The sequence below is a fragment of the Protopterus annectens genome, chromosome 2.part2 (assembly GCF_019279795.1).
Source record: "Protopterus annectens isolate FY-2018-M chromosome 2.part2, PAN1.0, whole genome shotgun sequence".
NCBI lineage: Eukaryota > Metazoa > Chordata > Ceratodontiformes > Protopteridae > Protopterus > Protopterus annectens.
Genome location: NC_056730.1, coordinates 918,801,010 through 918,826,378, shown reverse-complemented (window position 1 = coordinate 918,826,378; position 25,369 = coordinate 918,801,010). Strand labels below are relative to the sequence as shown.

The window sequence follows — 25,369 nt, the reverse complement described above, 5'->3', positions numbered from 1 at the left end:
TGATGGTGATTTGAGCCTGTCCACATAGGACATGTGTTGGAGGCCATGGATTCTCTTTGTGAGGTATTTCTATGGCCTTTCCAGTTGGTGCAGGTGTCTGGAGAGGTACTTACCAAACAGAGCATTATACTCAATACTGGTCGAATGAGGGAGGAGTATAGAGAGGTAATAACCTTTTTTCTGGATGCAATCCCTTTACTTATAGGAATCAAGTAAAAGGCTTTTCTGACCACTGCCGCTACACGATGGTCAAATGTGAGATTGTTATTAACCTGGGTTCTCAGATCTCTTGCGTCTATATTACGTCGAAACGTCGTAATATCCAACGCCTAAACATTGAACTGTATTCATCGAAATGCATTTATGCAAACTGATGAATACTTACAGCGCAAAGAAACACTTGTCCCGCAATCCCATGTAAGTAACCTAACCTAAAACAACCCCACACCCCCCTAACTAAATATACCAACTGTGAGACTGCACTACAGCGGAGAAAAGGGCAATACCGTGTAGTTGGCCATCTACATCTTTACCCTGGAAGTATTCATCGATTCGCGTAAATGCGTTTCGATGAATACAATTCGATATTTAGGCATTCGATACTACATTTCGACGTCGTAATATAGAACCAGTCTCTTACCACAGGTTGTGCATTTAGGGGGTTGTCGTTGATGTGGTAGTCAGTAGGGGCAGTGTTTTTATATACATTTTTTACATATTTTTTCAGGTCAATTTATGCTATATATATTTTATATATATTTATACATTTACATTTATATACATCTACATATATTTAATTGAGATATGATTCATTATTTCTATTTTTGTGCTATTTACATATTAATTCATACTGTACTTTCAAATTGTTCACCACACTATGTATGTGTTTATATTTATATTTATTATTATATTTTTATGTACTCTTCATTCTATTCTATTTTATTTAATTCAATCAATTTATATGTTTTTAGAAAGCTTTGCTGCTTATAAATCTGCTTATTCAGTCACATGCACTTTTAGTGATATGTTTTTAAAGAATTTTCAAAATGTTATAGAAAGTAGAGTATTTCCATTAATTGCTATGTGTTTCAATTATCAATCATTAAACAATTAACGTGATTTGCAAGGGTGGGGTATATAAAGGATGCTACAGTCAGTTTTTCTCTGTTACATCTGAAGAAGTCCCGTGGACAAAAACGCTGTGGGGAGATTTGCATTAATGTAATGAATAAACTGCTGGTGCTTCCACTTTGGCTCGTGGTTCGTGTTTCCAGTTTGGTCACCTCCACTTGGTGCCTGTGTTTGCTGTATTGTTTCTGCCGAATTGTACGATGCACTTTTTTGCATTTAATTTGAGGCCATGAATTTGGCACCAGTCAGTTGCTGTGAGATCCTCTTGCAGTATGTTAATATCATTTGGGGCGTCAATGACAGGATCCAACTTACAGTCGTCTTCAAACTTGGTCAGCCACAGGCCTTTTGTCTTTGCCTGGATCTCAGAAAAGTAGATTCCAAACAGTAGGACTCCCAGGACAGATTCCTGGAGAACTTCATTAGTTACAAGTCTGCTATCGGAGGTGAAGGCGCCTATTTTGATCTTGAGGGTTCTGTCATTGAGCCAGTTGCCCATCCACCTGATGAGATATGGATTTACACCAAGTTCTGTTAGCTTTTTGAGGATGCCCAAGTTGAGGATTGTGTCAAAGGTCTTTGCCAAGTCAAGGTAAGCTGTATGTACTGACTTTCCTTTATCCAGGGCCTGTGCTTGGAGATTGCCTATGTCCTTGTTTACGTGATCCATAATAATACACTCCATGGCTTTACAGATCAGACTTGTCAAGCTAATGGGGTGATAGTTTCCAGGGTCAGTAGTGGCACCAGCTTTGTGCAAGGGGATGACAATGCCAGTTCACCACTCTGTTGGGATGAAGCCTGTACTTAGGCTGTGGTTGAACAGGGTGCTCAATGGCGAAGCCAGTTCTTGCTGGAGATGGTGCAGAATACAGCCTGGGATAATGGTGCAGAATACAGCCTGGGATACTATCAAGTCCCATGGAAGCTGTGTTCGTTGCCTTGGATAGGGCCTTTAACACTTGATCTATGGAGATGTGAGGTGCGGGACAAGTATTGCAGATGTTGAAAGGGCTTTTGGAGGGGCAGGGGGTGAAGTTTGAAGTTTGCGCTGAACCTATCTGCTAGCAGGTTGGCTAAATCAACAGGATCAGTGTAGGTGATATTGTTAAGTACTAACTCTGAACAAACCTGGGCTTTGCCATGGAGGTTTCTGACGTAACTGAAGAAGGTGTTGTGGCTTCCCATTCTTTCAGAGGCTAGTTTTGATTCATAATTGGATTTGGAGGTTTTTACTAGTGATCTAATTTGCTTGTTGAGGATAAGGAGTAAGTTTTTCCCAATATGAAATTTGTTCGTTTTTGCCCTTGGACAACAGTTTCTTCCTTTTGTTGTAAAGCCTACTTATAGAGGATGTCCACCAAACAGGTTTATGTTTCCTTGAGGAGCAGGTTTTAGTTCTGTTGGGTATGGCTGAGTCCATGCAGCCATGCAGTCATTGTAAATGGAGCCACCTATACTGAGCCATAGGATATAGCAAACCTACTGGCTGAAAAATTCACCTCCAACTTTACCCCTTTCTCCCCATCAACCTTCCATCAGGAAATTTATTTATTTGTTTATTTATTTAACATTTGGTGACCAGGAATGTCCGACTGGGTCATAAACCCATTTTCAGCGAGACCCAGGGAGAAAAGGTCCACAACAAACTATATCACAGTATATAATAAAAGTTAACAAAACATGAGCAAGAGAAACAACAAAAGTACAGTTGTGTACACTCACCATAAATATAGATGTTTGAGTGTTCTCGCTACAGTCTTCACCATTGGGTTATCTATGCTGTGGTAGCCCTCAGTCAGTCTGAATACCAGAGTCAAGGTTTTGTGCGTTGGCTGCTGTCGCTTGCTGGGTGACGTCAAATCGTCCAAGCTATAAAGGAGAGCAGGCGACGCCATTACTTCAGTTTTTCTTGCCTTAACCAACTGAAGAAGTCCAATTTTAATAATTATTAGTAGTCCTGGGATAAGAGACACCCACAGAAATATGTCTCAGTTATGGTCTGGTCTGGTCTGATGGACGGAGGGTGAATGGAAGTCCCTTGTTCAGAGCACAGGCCTGGAAAGGACCAGTGTTTAGAGGAAAATTTTCTGCTGAACTTAGGATGCTGTACTTGAAGGAAATCTTTAACAGTCTGCATCGATTTTGCTTTGTCTTCCATGTTTTTAAGTACCTCTTCAGTTTTCTGTCCAAACAAGCGATCTTTGTCAAGAGGTGAATCCATGATTTCAGATTTGACATGATCAGGGAGAGGTTGTTCCTTCAACCATGTATGTCTTCTGATAACAGATCCTGTCACTGCTGCCTGCTAGAAGCTTCTATGGTGTCAAATCCACAGTGCAAGGAGTGGTTTGCCACCTGAGATGAAGAGTACAGTAATTCTGCTATCTCTTTATTACTGGAAAAATCTGGTAAAGCATAAGTTTTCTGTTTCAAACGTTGTAAAGTGTGCTGTTGATATTTTAACATATGGAACTGACAGTTGAGAGCCCTTATAGTTAAAGTTGCAGAGGTATATACTTTTTTACCCCATCTGTCTAGGGCCCTGGATTCTTTGTCTGAGGGAGTAGGATTCTTTGCAGAGGTAGCCTTAACTCCCTTAGACCCCTGAGTAATAACCTCTGGATCTGCTATAGGATTTCTGTAGAGGAATTTATGTGAGTTAGGTACCCTGTAGTAACCGTCAGATTTTCTGGGGGCAGGTGGAAGGGTGTCAGGGGTAAGGCTGGATTCTTGGTAAACATCATCTACCACCTCTAAGATGGATGAGATGGCCAGAGGCCTATGCTGGGGTAGGTCCAGAAACTCTCTCACTCTTTTCTTGGATTGAGGGAAATCCGTTGATTCCGATTGCAAAAGTGTTCCTTGAGGGTGTGGAGGGTTTCCCCAAAGGAAAAGCCCTCAGGAGGAGGTGAAGAAGGAATAAATTCCTCTGCATCTGAGTCTTCACAGGCAGTAAGAGGATTTTCCTCTTTAAAAACAGTGGAGTCAGATCCCTCTGAGGCTAAATATGATTGGATGTTTGGAGTAGGTTCCCTTCTCCTTTTGGCTGGAGTGTCCCGATTACCCCAGATGAAAGTGATGAGATCCTCCGCCATTTTAAGCATTCTAGTTTGAGGAGGGGGAGGAGTAGTGGAATGGAGACTTTTTGCGGTTTTCTTAGGAGTGGGTCTAAGTCTGGCCTGAAGGGTATCCCTCGGTGCCATCGGTGTGTTAGTCAGAAGAGAGGGCAAAGGCCTTGAAGTGAAATCCGAAGTGCGAGTGATATTATCGAAGCCAGTGCCTGCTTAGCGGCTCCAGACCCAACTGAGGGCGAGATAGCCGAAGGCTCGTTAGATGATGCAGATATCTGCGGCATACAGGACTCCGAAAGGGTCTCAGTAGAGGCCTGCGAAGTAATCGAGTCGGGCATCAGGGGCTGCGAAAGCTCCTCCCTGAATTACGAAGAACTGACGACCCATTTAGCGGTGTTGTCATCAGAAGGCTTAGCCTTATACAGTCTGTCTCTATCCTTTACGTTTTTTCAGAAAATCTGCGGTTTGCTGACTGATTGGATGCCATATCGGTAATCGGAGATGGAAGACTGAAATAACTGGCTACAAACAGAGGTCTACGATGAATAGTTCTAGTGTTAAAGAGGGCACAGAACCAACAGTGGGGTACGTCGTGATCTGGACCTAAGCAAGTGACGCAGTAAGAATGGAAGTCTCGGTGTGGTATTTGGTATTCCACAGGCAAGACAGTTATTGACTTTTTCATACATCGGTTAGTGCAAGAAAAAGGAAGGATCCCCAACGTGGTACTTAGCTTTAGATGTTTTCAGCTGAAGTTCGGAATCTGGAAACAGCCAACTGGCACTGTTGCGAATTGCTTCTGCTATGGGCTCCACGGCAAGAAAGACTGAAGTAATGGCATCACCTGCTCTCCTTTATAGCGCGGATGACCTGACGTCACCCAGTAAGTGACAGCAGCTGACGCACAAAACCTTGACTCTGGTATTTGGACCGACTGAGGGCTACCACAGCATGGATAACCCAACGGTGAACACTACAGCAGCGAGAAATGAAGAACATCTACAAAATAGCATATAATAAAAGCACAGAGGTTAAATCTTATACAAGTTAAACATGAGCAAGACAAATAGATGACATAATTTACATTTTGCACAATACAATTCAAAACTAAAAAAATAAAATAATGTCATGCTTACTCAGAGGTATACAGGGAAGTAAGAGTAAGTGGGTGGTTTACCAGGGTATAGAGAGTATAAAATTATTCTAGAGGAGAAATCAGATTCTACAATGGAGGGATGTAAAGGCAGAGGGGATGAAAGGAGAAGCTAATGGGGGGGCAAGGAAGACTGAGGCTGTTAGCAGAGAGATAAGATGGTTAAATGTGGAAAGTGAGTGAGGAGTAGGGGAGGGGTAGAAGGAAGAAGAAGGAAAGGAGAATTAGCTAGTTTTGGAGCAGGGGCAAATATATGATTTCAGATGGAAGTTCATTAAAATGTGTTTGAATCTGTTGAGGTTACATACAACTCTGATATTTACAGGTAATGTATTCCAAGGTTTAGCAATTGTGTAAGAGTATAGGCACTGTCCAGCTTTTTTGTTTGGTCTGGATAGGGTTACTAAATGCTTATCTTCAGATCGTAGAGCCCTTGTAGGTAGGATAGGTTTGAGAACTGTTTGTAGAGCTGGACAGCTATTAGGCTGATATATAATTTTGTGGGCTGTAATTAGGTGAAGATAGTTTAGGTAAATTGGGAATTTGAGGCAGTTAAGAGCAGTAAGTGCAGAGAGATGGTGTTTGTGATAGGATGCACCTATAGCAAATTTAGCGATTTTATTGTAGCATTATTCAAGCTTTTTTTTTTTTTTTTTTTTGATTAATCCGTAGATTGTATAGTAATGATGGAAGCAGATAGGTAATGGTCAGAGTAGTACTGGTGGCTGTACTAAAGTTTTTTTTACTGCTAGAGCATCCCAAGTTTATAGTGTGTATTTTTTATTGTATTTTGTATATGCAGATCAAAGATGAGTTGATGGTCTATGGTCACTCCTAATAGTTTAGCGCGTGTGACCTGTTCAATTTCAGTACTTTTTATTGACTGCATCTAAAGCTGGGTGAGGGTGTCATGGGTGCAAATAGGAGGAGTTTAGTTTTATTGGGGTTTAGAAAAAGTTGAGCACTGTTTAGCCAAGTTTCAATACAGGAAAACGCAGCTTGGGTTAATTACTGAAGATGAGTTTATATTATTGGAGGAGGGGATAATGGTAGAATCACTGGCATACTGAATTAAGGAGCTTCCATGCAAGGAACTGTGAAGGCTGTTTATGAAGGTATTGAAGAGGAAGGGTCCGAGGTTGTACTCCAGTGTTGTTAGTTCGATATGGGAGATACTGTCTTGTTATTTGCATTGTCGTCTGTCAGATAAGTAGCTGGTAAACCATTTTAGAGTGGTTAGGGAAAGTCCAAGAGATGAGAGCTTTTGTAATAGTTTTGGGTGTGAAACAGTATCAAAGGGCTTAGAAAGATCAACTAGTATTACAGAGGTTAATAATCCTGACTCTCTTGCTTTATTCACTGTTTGTGAAGGAGATTAGTGCAGATGTTGTACTGTATGATGGCCTGAAACGTACTATCAGAAATAACTCCCTCTGCTGTCACTAGGGAACAGGTCCCTAATGCTCTCACTAATGCCAAGAACACTGCATCAGTGGGACCAGACAATATCCCTGGGTGCCCTCTAAATAGCATGAAACATGACCTATTAGGCTGCCTTGGAACTGCTATTTAACTGCAGCCTAAAAACATACTTTTTGCCTCATGAACAGAGAACAGCAATAGTCGTCCATCTGTACAAAGGTGGGCTACTACAGATCCTGGAAATTATACACCCATATGTTTCACTAGTTTCATATGCAAAGCCATGGAAAGAATTATCATGAAACTGATCAATAATGAACATAGGAAACCTCTAGACACTGGGCCCAACCCAATTTAGATTCATCAAGAGTAGGTCATGCCTACTCAACCTGGTGGACTTCTTTGAGAAGATTACTGAAGCAATGGATGAGGGCAAAATGGTTCACACTGCAAACCTTGATCTGGCAAAGACATCTGACACAATCCCCCACTTGGGCAGTGTTGACCAACTTAAGAGGTTGGGTACAAACCCTTATATCACCTGGTGAATAGCCAGCTGACTCATAGACAGGACACAAAGTTTGTAGAGGCCAGTCACAAGCAGAGTTCCTCAGGGATCAGTCCTGTGATCATTCCTTTTTGGCATTTACTTCTCTGAAGTCAAGGCCAATGTCAGTGGCTTCTGGCTGACTAAATTTGCAGAAGACAGAAAATTAGGAGCTGTCACTGAATCGCCCACTGACACAGATGTTCTCCAGGAAGGGCTAGCACAAATACAACTGGTGCCAGAGCCATGAATTAAAACTAAATGCCAAGAAATGCATACCAGTAACCTTCAGGAAGTCATCTACCCTTGGTAACTATCATACTGACAACACACCCCTAAGAGCTGGCCCAGTAGTCAGGGGGGGACACACATAGACAGTAATCTAGCCTTTGACAATCACATATCTCCAGCAGTGAGGAAATCATTCTATGTTGTGCAACTTATAAACAAAGGTATGGCATTCTAGGTCCAAAGATGTCACTGTTCAACTATTTTCAGCGTTCATCACACCTATCACTGAGTATAATGCTCCATTTGGTAGGTACCTAACCAGGCATGTCCAGCAAATGGAATGTCCACAGAGGTTGCTCACTAAAAGAATACAGGGCATATGTAACATGTCCTAGGCAGACCGCCTCAAGGCCCTATCCCTGTATTCTGTCTCCTACAGACTGTTGAGGGGAGGTCTATGCCTGGCACACAAAGCATTGTCAGACCACACTCTGATGGACCTCTGCATATCTGCAAAACAAACAGCATCAGAATTACCCATTATAAAGACTTAAACCTTGCCTGTGATATACATAGGACCTGCTGGAGAGACAGGTTTGTATCCTAGAGACTACCCCTTCTTTGGAACAGACTCCCCATCCATGTGAAGCAGAGTTTCTCCTAAGCTAATTCAAGCGTAACCTGGCAACTGGATGGGGAACACTAAATTAACCCCTAATTTGGCACTCAAATCTCTAATGGACATAGGCAGCCTGTAAATTGTTCATCTCCCAGGCCCCTGCTTGTAAACATTTCACCTCCCAAGCCCATGCTTACACTTACCACGGGTAAAAGAGATTGTCAGAGATTTGGGATGCATGACTACGCTTAAAAAGGCCCTTGTGGTCATTAGCCTTGTACACATCTATAAACCTATGAATCTATGTATTAGTCAACAATATAAGTGTAGAAGCGAACTCAGAATGGGAGAAAAAATATACCCCACTACTGGGTAAAACTAGTGGGCCAACTATGAATGAATAGGAGTTTGAGAATGGGGTAGAGTTTGTGAGCAAAGATACTAGCAATAATTTTATGAGATCTCTGGTTTTAAAATATAACAGTGACTATAACAATATTAAAGATAGTAAAGTGAAAATGGAATATTTTTAAAACTAAGAAAGAAGCATTTAAAATGGTGGGGAATGAGCCTAATATTGTTTTTAAGCTTGGTAGAAACTTGAAAGGAATGTCTGAAATTAATAAAAAGGTCAATAATGCTTATGGGAAAAAAAGAGACAAATACATTCTTTTTAGGCAATGCATACACATTTTAGTGAAATGGTATATCGACCTTACTGTTCATCAAGGTTATTTTTAATGAAGGGTAATTTAACAACATTTGGTGTGATATGTGAGGCTATTTGCTCCTGTTGCCCATCCTTCTATATAAGAAAGACTGAGAGAGTCTTACACAAACACTATTATGAAGAAAAACAACTGATTTTTTTAAGTTAACTGGTATGTTAATTGATTCAAGCTTTCTATTGGTCTACTCTTATTTTAAATTTGGATTGTGTGCATCTTTTAATTGTATTCTGATGAAGTCCTAGTCTGGACAAAAGCACTTAAAATTAAAAGATTTCAAGATCATGTCTTGTTGCTGTTTCATGGCGAATTATTGTATTTTAATTTTGGAATTATTGAAATAGAGAATCCAGATGACAGAAGTAGTCACTGGTAGACCCGAACAAAGTAGAGAGAGTTAAAGTGGCAATTAAAACTAAATGCCATGTTCCTATCAGGTTTAAATGAAAATATTTCTAACAAACTCAGTATTAAAGTTAAAGGCAGCTAAGCTGTGATCTTAAAACTTACATTTCCTATAAACACATTTAAAATTTAACTCGGGGCATTGATGTAACAATTGTTACACTGTTCTGCCTACACTGACATTTTTAAAGTAAAAGCTTAAAATTAATTTTGTTGTCTTTTATGAATATTATTTAATATTTAATACATATTTTTAATTTGTGAATATGAACAAAAAATGCTTTTATAGTTATAATGTTACAGGTACAATTCCATTAACCATAACTTCAAACATTAACATATAATTTTACACAATCATTAATTATAGTTGACTAAGACTTGTATATCAGCTGTGTGTGAACAACTAGGTACACATTAATTAGTAAAAAATAAGATACATTTATCAATTCAACACATGTTCTATTGTCTTTATGCTTTTAAGTATTCATAGATCATGTTATTGGTTACAACAATGTTCATTATTCAGAGTCACGTGATTTCTTCTATCTTTTTAAATTGTGAAGTTGTGCACAGTATTTGGTTCTGATGAAGTCCTGACAAAATGCTTGACCATTGTATAAAATCAAGCCTGACTATATATTCTTTTTGATACATGCTGAGTTGGGCAGTTTTCCTTCACCAGATGCTACACGAGTCTTTTTTCTTTTGGTTCTTTGTACTTTGAGGCTACAGTTATAGGTTTGGTTTTCTTTGGACATCTATAAATATCTCAAAAACAAGCATCCAAAAAGGAAATGTTTGTACTCATCTGAAACAAATCCAATCTATCTCACATGGTTACCAAAATGTGAAAATTTACACAAAATTAGGCTAGTTTTTCTTTCTTTTTTTTTTTTGCATTATAATTAAAAAAATATATATATATATATATATATATATATATATATATATATATATATATACATATATATATCTTTGGCTTCTTTTTTTTTCCAGAAAAGGCTCAGGAATCTGGGAACATACTTTGATTTCTCAGGGTAAAGTGTTGCCCAGCCACTGCCTATAAAGAAGTTAAGATACACGTATAAAAAGATTTTTTGTACGTGTGTATTAGTCACTTTACTATACATATTCTGTGCCACAACAAAGATAGAAAACTACAGTCACACTATACATAAAATCTAATAACCAATCAATACTTCTTAGAAACTTACCACCAAGCCTATGTGGATTTGCTCTTTCTTCTTGTCCTTGACAGTTTCCTTGGATTCACAAATACACAGAAGACAGTTGCTGGAGTCATCTATTGTTATATCTTCTACATCTGTATTATCATCAGTTACATTTAGCAACGTGTTCACATGTGATATTTGTTAAGGAAATATCTTGTGCCTTCAGTATATTCTTTCAGTTGATATGACTAACAGCTGCTCTGGGCTGCTGGAACTAATATTGCCTCAGTGTGCCCATGGACAAAATGTGGGCCATGATGCTATATACAGAGGTACTAAGTCAAGCATTATATGGGTTTACAAGGACCAGTCACAATAAAAGTTTTAAATACATTTAATAATAAATAATAAAAGAACAGGAAAATATTGAATATCTATACTTACGGTAAACCACAGAGTTCAAATCACATAAAATATTGAAATTAACACTGATGGACAGACTCATACAAATAAAGAAAAACACTCTCTAAACTAAGCATCACTCTATTCCTGGCTGAATCTAAGAGAATTGTACTGTTCCCTAGTTAAGTTACTTACTACAGCAAGGCAAGACACTGTGGTTGAGGGTTTTATTAGTCAAGCCCCCCAAAACAGACTATCCTATACTGTGAGATTTCTCTTTTTAATATCTAAAATATCATTTCCAAGAGGGCTGGCAGAATGACATCATCTGATCACCTGACTCTAGATTCTCACAGTATTCTCCTTTGAAGCTGAGACAAGAATTAAGCACACCCGGACACAACATCAAAATGTTTATGGCAGTAAATGAGGCCTCTCCACTTTTCACTGAGCTAATGAACTAAGGTTCTTTCCCAGACCTAGTGTCTCTAGTCCTATTCAGCACTGTGGGGTAATGTTTTCATGGTTTAACAGCTCATTTGCATTTCCCTTACTTTTCTTAAAGTTAACCTTTGTTGTCCCAGTGTCCTCTATTAAGACATATACATTTAATTCAGTTGCAATAACACATGTATATTTCTTTTCTTTTCAGCAGGGTGCACCATTGATACATTTTAACACAAGCAAACCTCACAAATACATTTTCAGCACAAGAGTTTGCAAAGGGTTAAATGCATGTGTATGTTAGCAATTTAGTGTACACGACTGCAAAAGTACACTGAAGTCACGGAAAAGTACTGGGAAGAAACCTCTCATAGTTTCTAGTACCTTAGCCTGAGACCATGCTTTCTTTGCAGGCACATAGCAGAACGGAAACTCCTTCATTATTAGGACAAAGTAAAGATAACAAATATAAGATGCATTTTCTACTAACTTGCCATTTTCCTATTGGATACAGGACAATGGTCTGATAGATGAAATGTACTGTCTTGTTATATTTGTATTGGTTGCTAACAGCGGTTTCATAGATAACATTTTCTACATAATGTCTAAGAAATCCTTTGTTCGGAGAGACATGACTTTCTGAGTACTGTCTCCCACATGTGTTTTTCTATTTTAATAAAAGAATTGTACTTTGAACTGCCAAGAGACTAAAAGTGTTTATTTAATAAAAATCCAGATAAACTGAAGAACCAATATTCTTACACGGAAACTCGATCAGTCCAAATCAGTCCAACTAAGGAACTTCTCAAATATACCATTTATTAGACACACAATTCACAATTGTAGACAAGCTGACCTAGGTTTCGTCTTGAACTTATACAGACTTCATCAGAACTAACACATCATGCTGAAACCACTTCCCTTTATAACACTTCCAGGTTAATTGATTAATTACACTCCCACAAAGTTAAAGACACATACCCATCAGACCATACATATACCTAAAAGCATATGTAAGCTAAAACCATAATAAAAACATACTATAATGTTACATAAAATTAAACATATAAAAATATGTAAGATAAAATCAGTACAAAATGAATAATAAAATAATTTGATTTGTTAATCCAACAATATAAGTTTATAAAATGTCTAGATAAAAACTAATTTTATGGCAGAAATTTTAGCCCAGTATATATATCTTAACTTTAGTAATGGGGCTAAACTAATATGGTCATTAATTCCAGGATAACTAGTGGCATGTAACCTTATTTGCCACTTAGTTTCACTAATATCTAAATGTACATCCAATATATGCCCTTGATTGTCCTTAATAACTTGTTGAATAATACAAAATTGGAATTCATGACCTAAATTTATCTTAATATGTCTTATTTATTTATTTATTTATTTATTTGCAGTTGGTTTACCAGGATAGTCCATTGGGCCTAAAAGAACCCATTTTCAATGGAGTCCTGGGGAGAAAAGCTCCAAAAAATAGACACACAAAATAGGTACAAACAATTTAAAAAGCCCTTAAAGCAACCAGAGGGCAGGAATAAACAATAGATAGCTTAGATACTTATACAAATGTAAAATAGGATACAGTCATTGATTTTGCATTTGAGGTAACATTCATATAATACAGTGTAATAGAAATAGGTAAAATAGATGTGAGTTGTGTAATGACTTTAGAGAGGTAGAGTTGTTTTGTTATAAATGAATGTAGTTATGAAGGGAATGATAAGTTAAGTAGGCTTTGTTGAATAGCTTAAGAATGGATGAAGGATTAAGAGTTCCATATTTTTATGATGGATGAGAACAGGAACATTCCCATTGCAACTTTAGATGTGTGTGTTGCCAGTTTTTTCATATGTCTAATGTCCAGCAAATGCTCCCCTATCCTTTCTCTAAGTGTACAACAGGTTTTTCCTATATAAAACGCCGGACACTGATTGCACTTAGCTAAATACACCACATTTCTGCTATAGCAATCATAATGTCTATTAATAAATATAATTTCTTTCCCTAATTTAATCCTATTTCCTGATGTAAGAATATACTTGCATTTATTACATCTGCCACACTTAAAATTTACTGCCCTCTAATAGTTTTTTAAAAGATCTATCCTTTCTATATACATTAATAGGAGAGGCCCTTAATTTACTATATACACTAGTATCTAATTTCAATAAATCCCAATTCCTCTGTATTATCCTCACCATAGATTCCGTGTCACAATTATATGTGGTTATAAAAAACAAACCTTCCTTGATTTTATTTTCCTTTTTCACTTCAAATTCAACCAACAGCTCACCTATGTCTGTACCATTTTTTAATATGGGCTGATAAATCCCTCACTTTCTTTTATCTATAATCTCCACCTTAATAGCTTGTACCAGGGTCTCGGGGTAACCTCTTTTCAAAAACATTCCTGTAATAAAATCTAGTTCCTTTTCAAAATTGAAGTAGTTATTAACCATTCTGGCAGCCCTGACCATCTGCCCTTTAATTATAGCCCTTTTCTGGTGGTCAGGGTGCCAGCTCTGATATTCCAAATAAGAATTCGAAAAGGTAGGTTTTCTATAAATATTTGAGATAAGACTCCTTTTATCGTTATCAACTGTCAAATGGACATCTAAATAATTTATTTCAGTATAACTATAAACAAAGGTAAATTTTAAAAAATCGACCGAACTGTTAATATATTCCAGGAATGCTTCCAACCTCTGAATGTCACCATCCCAAATTATTAAAATATCATCCAAAAATCGCATATATTTCTGGATGAATTTATTAAAATCACTTTGAAACACATATTCTTGTTCCCAATAGGACATAAATAGAAGTTATGTCCTTACCATAACGTTCCATGTGGAGTGTTCATCTCGCCTTTGTTCTTACACATGGGTTCGGAGCCGATCCTCGGCTCCGTGCCGGCCTCTTGCAAGCTCTGCATCGAGAAGAAGCTCGAGACAATCTAATACCCACAATCCCCCTCTGCCTTTACCTCAGATCTAGTTTGCAAGCAAACCAATCTACAGAATAGCACATTCATGCTTACATCACATATGCACAGAAAGAATCTACACATAACTATATATATATATAAGCCAAACAGACACATATAAATATATATATGCCAACTATGTACACAATATTGCAACAGTAGCAGAATGCTCCTGGCCAGGCATCAAAGAACGTTCTTCCTAAGGGTGGGAGGGTGGGACTGTAAGAACAAAGGCGAGATGAACACTCCACATGGAACGTTATGGTAAGGACATAACTTCTATATGTGATAGTGTTCAATCTCGCCGTTTGTTCTTACACATGGGTAGCGTCCCTAGCTCCTTGTTCCTGAGGAACTCACGGGAGGACGTTCTTGAGCACAGTGGAACCAAAGGTTGCCCTGTCCCTAGAAACCTTGTCTACCTTATAATGAGAAATGAATGTATGTGGCTTAGACCAAGTAGCAGCTGCACAAATAGCGTCCAGTGGTAGGCGGGCTGCATGAGCCAAAGATGTAGACACTGACCTTGTGGAATGTCCTTTGGGTTTGTGTGAAAGGGTTTGATTTGAAGAATCGTAGACATAGATTATACAAACCGTTAACCATTTAGAAAGAGTTCTTTTGGTAACTGCAAGTCCTTTCCTGCTATCAGCAAAAGCCACAAAGAGTTGATCTGTTTTTCTGTGATCTTTTGTTCTATCCAAGTAAAATCTTAGCTGTCTGTGAACATCTAATTTGTGTAACATATACTCCATTTTGTTGGAGTGGTTTTTGAAGAAAGTGGGTAATTCAATGGACTGATTAATATTGTTAATAGAACACACTTTAGGGAGGAAGGATGAATTGGTTCGAAGAGAAACTCTGTCAGAGTGAAAGATCAAATAAGGGTGCTTGATGGAGAGAGCCTGAAGTTCAGATACTCGCCTAGTGGAAGTAATGGCTACCAGAAAGAGAGTTTTCCAGGATAAAAATTTTAATGGGCAAGAAGAGGCAGGTTCAAAGGGGGGCAACATTAATTTTGATAACAATAAGTTTAGACTCCAAGGTGACGTAGGAGATCTGACCGGTGGTCTAATATGAAAAACCCCTTTTAAAAAGGCTTTACAAAGTCTGTGAGCCATAACAGGAGCTCCACATTCTTCCACATGGAAATTCGAAATGGCAGCCAATTGAACTCTTAGTGTAGCAGGAGAAGCACCCTGATGGAATAAGTCCGTTAAGAACTCTAATATCTTATTCAAAGGAGCTATAAAAGGATCCACATGGTGTGTATTCGCCCAGAATACAAATCGCTTCCATTTGCTAGCATATGTTTTAGAAGTGGAAGCTTTATGCGAAGCCACCAATATATCCTGGACTGCTGGTGACAAAAGATCAGACCTGGCTAAGTTGGGAATTGGAGCAGCCAAGCTGCTAGATGGAGGGACAGGAGCGGGATGGGGAACCCCTGATGAGTGAGTCAATAGGTCTGGCTCTGGGTCCAGAATCCAGGGTCCCCGAATGCAGTGTATCTTCAGGAAGGGAAACCAAATTTGACGAGGCCAGAATGGGGCAATGAGGATTATTGTCCTGTGTAGGTTCCTGGCTTTCTGGAGAAACTTTGATATCAGAGGAAATGGGGGAAATGCGTGCAGGAGTCCCGGGGGCCAATCGTAAACCAGTGCGTCCCTGGGGACTTCCCCTGGAGGGGGTAATAGGGCAAAGTAGCTCCTGCATTTGGCATTCATTGGAGACGCAAACAGATCGCAGGAAGGCTGGCCCCACGTGCGAAAAATCCTTTTCGCCACTGACTGTTTTAGGGACCACTCGTGCGGTAACAGAATTGCTCTGCTCAGCCTGTCGGCTATGACGTTGGATGACCCCGGGATGTGCGTTGCTATTAGAAAGCGACCGTGGACTCCGCCCACTGCCAAATTCTCATGGCCTCTCTGCATAGCTGATAGGACTTGGTTGGCCCTTGCTTGTTTATGTACAAGGCTAACAACATGTTGTCCGTCAGAACTGCAATAGTCCCTAGAGGAAGAAGGGGAGCAAAGTGTTGCAACGCTAGAAACACTGCCCTCAACTCTAGAACATTGATGTGCAGATTGTACTCCAAATTGGTCCATTCGCCTTGGACTGTCTGTCCCTGAAAGATGCCCCCACCCTATCAGGGAAGCGTCCGTGGTCACCGTAACTGTGGGCGTGGGTAGCACAAACGGTCTCCCCTTGGAAAGGTTGCACGTTTGAAGCCACCAGTTTAGATCTGTTTTGCATGTCTTTGTTATAAGAATCTCGTGTGTTAGAGGTAGTTGTTGAAACGACCATTGTGCAAACAGCAGCCATTGTAGGACTCTCATGTGCAGCCTTCCCAGGGGAATTGCAATAAGGGAGGCTGACATGAGGCCCAACACCTTCAGTACTAGTTTTGCAGGAGATTTCCTTGACAAGAGTAGAAGACGTATATGAGTCTGAAGTGATAATATCCTTTCTGGGGGAAGCCTCAGAATCAACTGACGTGTGTTTAATTCTGCTCCTATGAACAAGATATTTTGTGATGGCTGAAGTAAGGATTTCCGAAGTTTACGGAAATCCCTAGGTGAACACACAGTTGAAGAACAAAGTCTCTGGCCTGTAGTAGTTGGCCGGGTGGTGGCAGAAAGGAGCCAGTCGTCCAGATACGGAAACACCTGGAATCCCTGGCGTCTCAAGTGAGACGCTACCACTGCCATGCATTTGGTGAAGACCCTGGGGGCTGAGGTCAGACCAAAGGGCAGGGCTCGAAATTGAAAGTGACTGGCCCCCAGCCGGAAGCGCAGATGATCTCTGGATGCCCTGGCCATTTTGATGTGGTAGTATGCATCCTCTAGATCTATTGAGCACATCCAGTCGTCCTTCTGTAAGAATGGAAGGATCGATTGAAGCGTGACCATTCGGAACTTTTCTTTCCTGACGAAGGTATTGAGGTAGCTTAGGTCCAGAATGGGCCTCCAGTCCCCTGTTTTCTTTGGAACTAAAAGAACCTTGAGTAAGTCCCGAATCCTTGCTGGTCCGCTGGTACTGGTTGGATGACTCTTTTTCTAGCAGCTTTGAAATTTCTATAGCTGCTGGCTCTCGCAGATGGGGCGGTACATCTGGGAGTCTTTTCTTTGGGATGGGATGAGATAGAAAGGGTATGTTGTAACCTCTGGTAACCACGCTTTTACCCACTTGTCTGTAGTTATATTTTGCCAGGCCTGAGGGTATAAAGCTAAGCGACCCGACTGCCTCCAGAGCAGGACAGTCGGGCCTCTTCTCAGGAGTGCTGGAAAGGTTTACCAGGAGTGTCTCCCTGTCACCTTGATGTTGCGGACCCCTCTGCCGCCAGGCGGCGTCTTCCACCTCTGCCCCTCCTCTGCCTCTAGAGGGGCATCACCCTGTGTGCCTGGGAAAGATCCTTGGGGTTTTGAAACCACATTTTTCCACCACGTTGCCCTTTGGGTGCGGTCTGGTTGGGGTGGAAAACGGACTCCGACAGCAGACAGAGTCTTTCCCTCCTGTTCACACCGGGTAAGGGTCTCCTTTACTTTGGGGCCAAAGAGAGTGGCACCGTCAAATGGGGCGTTAGTAAAGGAAGACTTGAAGGCTTCCGCAAAGGAACATAAGCGCATCCAGGATTGTCTGCGAAGAGCAATCGCTGAAGCTGCTGCCCTACTCGAACCTTGGCTGCGTAGGAAATCAGCCTCATGGACGAGTTAACAATAGATGTAAGGGTATTAAGTTGCGCTGTCACTTTCTGAGACAGCCGCATCTGTAGTACCCTGGAGGGTATCTCCCAACTCTTTGACTAGATCCCACTGTAGGCGTGTAAAATGGGTCAAATAGTTCAGGGATCGCATGGAAAAAGCCGCTGAACTGAAAATGCGCTTCCCGTATCTATCCATCGTCCTAGAATCTTTATTAGGAGGATGGATAGACGAAGACTCCGACATCTCCTTTTTCGTGGCTGCTGCCACCACCATAGCGTCTACTGGAACTCCTTTTGTAAGGTAGGACTTGTCCTGAGGTGCCGTGATGTATTTATTAGGTTTCCTTGGAACTGGTTCCACTGTGTCAGGAGCCTCCCACGCCCTTGAGCAATTAGTTCCATTAGTTCGTGAAGGGCGGAGTGACCCAGGAGGAAGAAGGGCGAGCACCAAATGCCTTCAGCAGAACTGACTCATCCTCAGAAGGGGGAAGGGACTGCCAGTCACCTCTCTGTTTCAGGATCTCCAATATGTCCGAAAAAGAGACATCTTCCGAAGGTGACTTAGGGGACCCCTCTGACTCATCTAAGTCAGTATCAGATGTCAAGGATTCCTGTGGAGAATCCAAGTGTCTCCTCTTACACAATCTCTTCCTAGGGACTTCTTCGTGGGGAGCATCCGAAGAAGCCTCAGAGGAAGAGGGGGCACCCTCCAGGGGTGGCTGAGACACTGGTGCCCGACGCTTGGATGTGGCCGTGGGTGCAGATGAAGATAACGGCCCTTTATGGGGAGGAGAGGTTGCTTCCACTGATGTGGTTGTCTGGGTAGACAACACCTTCCTCATCAGGTCGAACGCTCCCGGGTCCCGCATCGAAGAGTCCCCGGTTCGAGGAAATGGGAAGAATCCCGACACGGGCACGAAGGCATCGACCCGAGGACGGAGCCGAATCGATCCGCCGAGGCCCGAGGGGAGAGTCGGAACCGAACGTCGGTTCGACTCGGCCCGGAACCAAGGACAGACCGTCGGCTCCGAGACTCCGGTATCGGGTCCGGAGTCGAGGTGAGAGGAACAGACCGAGAAAGGGCGGTTCTGGACCCGAGGGCTCCACAATCAGTAGATCAGCCTCTTCCGGCTCCAAAGACTGAATCGGTCTCGGAGGAGGAATGGATGGAGATACAGGGAGGCCTTCAAGTTTCGACACCAACTGGGTGGAAACCGAAATAAGTTTGGAGAGGGCGAATGCTCCAATAACTTCTGCACCACGCGATCCACATCGATATCCGAAAGTTTGGAGGAAGAACGGGTCGAAGGAACCGAAGACGGAGCCGACCTCAATAAGGTCGAAGGAGGAGCTCCATCACGGTTCCAAGACTCGAGGCTCAGGAACCGATACCAGTTGAACACTCGGCCCGAAGTCTGTGGAACCGGTGATCTAACCTTTGTTGAAGAGCTCGGAGCCGATGACTTGGGCTCCGACATCTTGATTCCTTAGAGGACTTGATGCCTGGTCAGAAGCATCCAGAGCCTCCTGGAAAGAAGGTTTCAATAGACCTCTGTCCATTAGTTTCCTGCGCCTATCTGTCATGACCCTCCCACTAAAAGAGTGACAGATGGAGCAGTCCTCTTGCAAGTGGAGAGGGCCAAGGCAGTAGATGCAGGAACTATGGTTGTCAGTCACTGACATTTTCTGGCCACACTGACAACGCTTGAAACCTGACTTCACCTTCTCAGACATTATAGGAAAGAGACAAATCCAGTAATGCAGTCAAATCCGTTAAAGTTTGTCAAATCCGATAAAATTGTCAAATCCGGTATAAAGTTTCCTCAACTATGGTAAATTTATGAAGGGTGTAGGCCCGAAAAATATTTAACCGATAAAATTAGTTAACGGTACCAATAACTCAACGAGACCACAACACAATCATACAGAATAATACTGAAACATCAAATAGAAATAGAATCCTAATAAAATATAACAAAATAAAGTTATATCTTAGCTTAGACTCTCGAGCTAGCTCCCAACGATGCGTATGCAGCAGCGGCAAACTAGATCTGAGGTAAAGGCAGAGGGGGATTGTGGGTATTAGATTGTCTCGAGCTTCTTCTCGATGCAGAGCTTGCAAGAGGCCGGCACGGAGCCGAGGATCGGCTCCGAACCCATGTGTAAGAACAAACGGCGAGATTGAACACTATCACATCATAATTTGCATAAACGGGGGCACACGCTGCCCCCATTGCTACTCCAGTAGCCTGATTATAGTAACTGCCCTCAAAAAACAAAACATTGTTGTTTAATACCATGTCCATAAGGGATACAAAAACATTTATTTGATCCTGATCAAATGACCCTATCTTATTTAGCTGATTCTCCAACCATTCCAGCCCAATATTATTAGGAATCACTGAATATAAATTACAAACATCAATAGTAAGTAAAATAGTTGAAGGGCCTATTCTCACATCATTTAGTTGGGATAAAAAATGCCATGAGTCCTTAGTAATGTAATTGAACATTTTTAACCCCCCTTGGAGATGTAAATCTAAATATTTACTTATAAAGCAAGTTTTATTCCTTTTACCATCCACAATCGGTCTAAAATAAACCCTTGTGAATTTTAGGAATGCTAAAAATATTGCTTATTACCGGAAAATTATTCACCAAATACTTAAAATCCATTTCATTGATTTGTCCTTGATAAAGCATATCCTTTAGCATCAGGTCGATCTTTGAATAGGCCACATGAATTTCATTTAAAGTTATTTCTTCATAGGCTTCCCCTGTTAACATCCTAAACATATAGTCTGAGTAATCATTTTTATCCATAATCACTATTCCATTGCCCTTGTCGGGCTTCATAAAACAAATGTCCTTATCTGTGATAAGCTCATTAAGCACTACAACGTCTTCATCAGTCAAATTACTATACACATTTTTCACTTTGTTATTCATATTGCCTTTGAAGTATTCCCGCATTTCTAACTCACAGGCCTTCTCAAACATCATCACTATATTATTTGTGATAGGATTAAATTTGCTAGGTCTCTTTAAAACACTAGTATTTACTTGTCCATCCTGTAAAAAACTCATTTTATTATTCATTTTCCTAGTTAAGTACTTTAAGTCAATAAGCACGTCAGTAATATTACCTTTCCTACCAGGAGTAAAAGTAAATCCTTTAGATAATAATTCAGCGTGCTTAACTTCTATTGACTTATTGTTTATTTAATAAGTTTTACCTTAACAGCTGGTGCCGTGAAAGTCAGACTTTTGGGAGCTGCTTCTGCTGAAAAAGCACTTCACTGAACCCTCTTGACAGTTTCTTGTCACATGCATTTTTCTGAAAAATCACATCACAACTGCACCCTTTTTCTTTGTTCATAGGTTGATACTAGGCTATCGGCCCTAGGGCCTATACAAGCCCAGGCATAACAATTCCCTGGCTATTTCTTCCCACAGTATTTACTTCCCTGGATCCCTGTCTAACAGGGTGACTGACATGATCCTCGGGGTGAATTTCCCATCTCCCATCCAATCCAAGTTTGCTTTCTCTCTTGGTAAACATGCAGATGATCAAAGGTAAGTGTTAGTTTTCTGTATGATTGCGGGATTAGTTTGTGTGTGGGATATTTTTACACTTTTGTTTTAGCACTGAAAAATATCTTTTACAATGGGAGCGAGTGTGGGATCTTTAAAAGAACCTGAGCATGGGCCGACTGCCAGGCATATGCATTTTAAATGTTCTAAAGATAGTTGTTTGTATTTAGATAAATGGCATGAACTAACGAAAAATTAAGGTTAACTGGCTTTTCTCCCTGCAGGAACTTTCGATAGAGATATTTTATTAAACTTACAAAAATGACTTAAAGAAAATGGCAATAAACTCCCTGCTAGCTGCTGGTCAGCTTTTAACTCTTGGCAAACACAATCTAAAGATAGAGAAAAAGAGAATCTATAGTCCATAGTCTAAACATAATACAGCAAGGTTAAAAACTCAGTTGCAAGCTAAAAATAAGACAGTCAACTGCCTTCAGCATAAAAACTGTCAAGGGTAGGAAGAGTCTGGACTTTATCCCCTTAGAGAACTTCAGAAAAATGCAACTTAATCACGAGTCGTTAGAAGTAGCAGTACCCATTGCACTACCTCCACCATATAATGAACCTTCTCCTCAGCCAGATTCTACTGTCTTCTTCACAACCACCACCATCCTCTCAGAAAGCTACTTCTTCCACAGCTGACTTTTCAGATGCGCTGGCAGTCACTTCTTCAAGCCCTGCATCCAAGACTTTTTCAGAATATTTTACTTCCCCTGTTACTTCTCCTGTGTCTGATCATAAATAATCTCAGAAGTCTGGGCATACAACTAAATCTATTGCCAGTAATAGAAAGCCAAATGACACAAATTCCTCTTTAAATGTATGTCAATTTTCCCAAACTGCATACACAATTTCCTTTCTCTGGACAAAATAAGTTACACCCACTTTGTCACCCAATTTCCAATAATGATAGATGGGGACTGTTTTGTTGGTCCTGACACATACAATCCAGATAGGGATGATGATAATTCCTCTTCCTCAGAGGAGGATGGCTTTGAGATAAATTCTCTAGCTACCCAACCGCACTCTCTGCGACAGGTTCCTAATCCTGCACATGGCAAAGACAACAACGCACCTCCTGTTATGCATGTAGTATGTACTTGGTCCACTGTAGACTTTCAAATATAGTAGACTCCCTTCTATCTATTCATACTAACCCAACTAAATTTGCAAAGATTCTTGCACGTCACATTAAATTGCAAAAGCCTACATTGGAAGAAATTAGAGCTGTCTTGGAATATGCCCTCCTCCCACCAGATTTGCTTAAATATATTTGGGACCATGCACAAATACCTGACACTGTTCCCCAACACACAGATACACAGGCTTTTAGGAATGTCAGGGAGTGCCTGCTCCAAGCCATAATGATTGTGTGCCCCCCCCCCCAGTCCCTAACTGGTCTCGTATAAAGGCAGTCATACAGCGGGAAGATGAACCAGTAGGCTCGTACTTAGACCATATGACTAAGGCATTTGAATCATACTCCAGTTATCTTGAGCCCATTGAAGGGCCAGCTGTGTTTATATATATATATATATATATATATATATATATATATACACACATATATCAGGGCACAAACACTTTTGTTTATTAGAATACATATGTAGTAAAATATAACAGTGCATGTACACTTTTGTTTGCTAGGATATATGTAGAAAAATATAGTCACTTATATGCATGTACATTTTTATTTGTTAGCATGTATACATTAAAGGATTAAACTGCTTTTAGCTGAGAAGCAGAAAGGCATTTAACTGAATGTATTACAAAATGTCTGGTAGTTGGTACAAGCTTTAAGGACAGATAAGAAACCAGGTGCAGGAAAAATTAAAAGACAGAACAGGAAAGACTTTTTAAAAGTTTAAGATTATTTACCTTGAAAAAGAATACAATGAGCAGACTGTATGACATCAGAAAAGTACCAAAGTACTGACTTTGATTTTAAAGACTGCTTCAAAAAAATGTATATAAAGGACATTGAAAGTGTATGATGTTAGATCTGATTTTTTGTTAAATCTGGAACATGTAGAAACACTTTTGTTTTGAGGTATCATTCATACGTGCATTAAAAAGTTAAAACCGGAGACATTACGGCTCCAGAGAGCACCCCAGCACTACCGGGCTACAACTCATACCACACGTTTCGGCCACAGAACACGGACCGAAACACAAAAGGAAGGGATGTATATATATTCATCAAGGATACCTACACCTCCAGGTTAATGGCGCAGCATGATACCTCTGAGATCATCCATGTGCAACTAACATTGGACAAATCTGTAATGCAAACTGTGGCCTGCTACAGATCACCCTCCATAACCCAGGACCACCACTCCACCTTTCTGGAGACACTGGAAAACATGAAGGTCCTACCAAACACCCTGATATTGGGCGATTTCAATTACCCTACCATTCACTGGGAAAACTACTAGAGTACAAATTCCCAGACCCAGCGCTTCCTGAAATTCATCAACTCAAACGCCCTGGATCAGCTGGGCAAACTCCCCTACCAGAGGTGAAAACATATTGGACCTGGTCATCACCAACATGGGCGACAGGTATTCCACACCTGAGGTCAACCCGTCACTGGTTAGATCAGACCATAAACTAATCACTCTGGATGTCCATAACCCGCCACCACCCCCAACTACTGAAACCACAGTAAAAAACTTTTCTAAAGCAAACTTCACCTTACTTAAGACAAAGGTGGTAAGTTTCACAGTCCCCATGCTGAAGGATAACGCTGCCCAAGATGCAGAAACCTTTACAAATGCACTCTATGAGCACCTACAAGGATGCATGCCATCACTAGCAAAACCAAGACTCACTCCTCTAAGAGAAGGAAACCAGTTTGGTGGACCCCTGCAATAAACAGGCTATACAACAGAAGGAGGAAACTAGTTCAGAAAAAAAAAAGCAAATCCCAAGAAGGAAAGACATCCCTGATCAGTATCAGTAAGAAACTGAGGTCCCTCATGAAATCATCCAAGGCTAACTTCGAAAGAAAAATAGCCAAGGATTCAAAAGATAACCACAAAGCCTTCTTTAGCTATGTTAAAAATCTAAGTGGCAACTTGCAGATATGCACTGAACTAGTGCAAAATAGCACAAAATATACTGAACCTACTGATATTGCCAACATCCTGGCAGATAGATTCAGTGCAAACATCACCCCCCTCTCACCTCCAAAAGGGCCCACAACTATACTGGAAAAGTGTAGTGTCCCAAAAATCACAGACGCACAGGTGAAAACAGCCCTTTCAAAAGCCAAAAACACAGCATGAATGGGACCAGATGGTGTCCCAGGCTGAGTCTTGCACGAACTACAGAACGAACTAACCCCCCACCTAAACACGCTGTTCAACCTCAGCCTCTCCACAGGCTACGTACCCACAGAATGGCGCACAGCAATGGTTATTCCTCTCCACAAAGGAGGGGCTACAACTGATCCTGATAACTATCGCCCCATAAGCCTAACTAGCTTGGTCTGCAAGGCTATGGAGCGCATCATCAGGGAACTCATTAACAAAGACATTGGGAACCTCCAAACACTTGACCCGATCCAGTTCGGCTTTGTTAAGGGCCGATCATGCCTACTACACCTGGTTGACTTCTTCGAGACAGTCACTAAGGCCATAGATGAGGGAAAGGTGGTTCACACAGCTTTCCTTGACCTCGCCAATGCTTTCAACACCATTCCCCACTAGAGTACTACAGAAAAACTCACC

The 25,369-nt window shown here is 40.7% G+C and overlaps 1 protein-coding gene across 1 annotated transcript in view; it reads right to left on the bottom strand.

Moving 5' to 3' along the window:
* The window catches only part of MSH3 (mutS homolog 3), a 3,764,176-nt gene that overhangs the window by 3,425,773 nt on the left and 313,034 nt on the right, over positions 1–25,369 (bottom strand). The window contains exon 7 of the mRNA XM_044064237.1: positions 10,525–10,673. Within this exon, the coding sequence (XP_043920172.1) occupies positions 10,525–10,673 (149 nt within the window). The remainder of the gene's footprint in view (positions 1–10,524; positions 10,674–25,369) is intronic.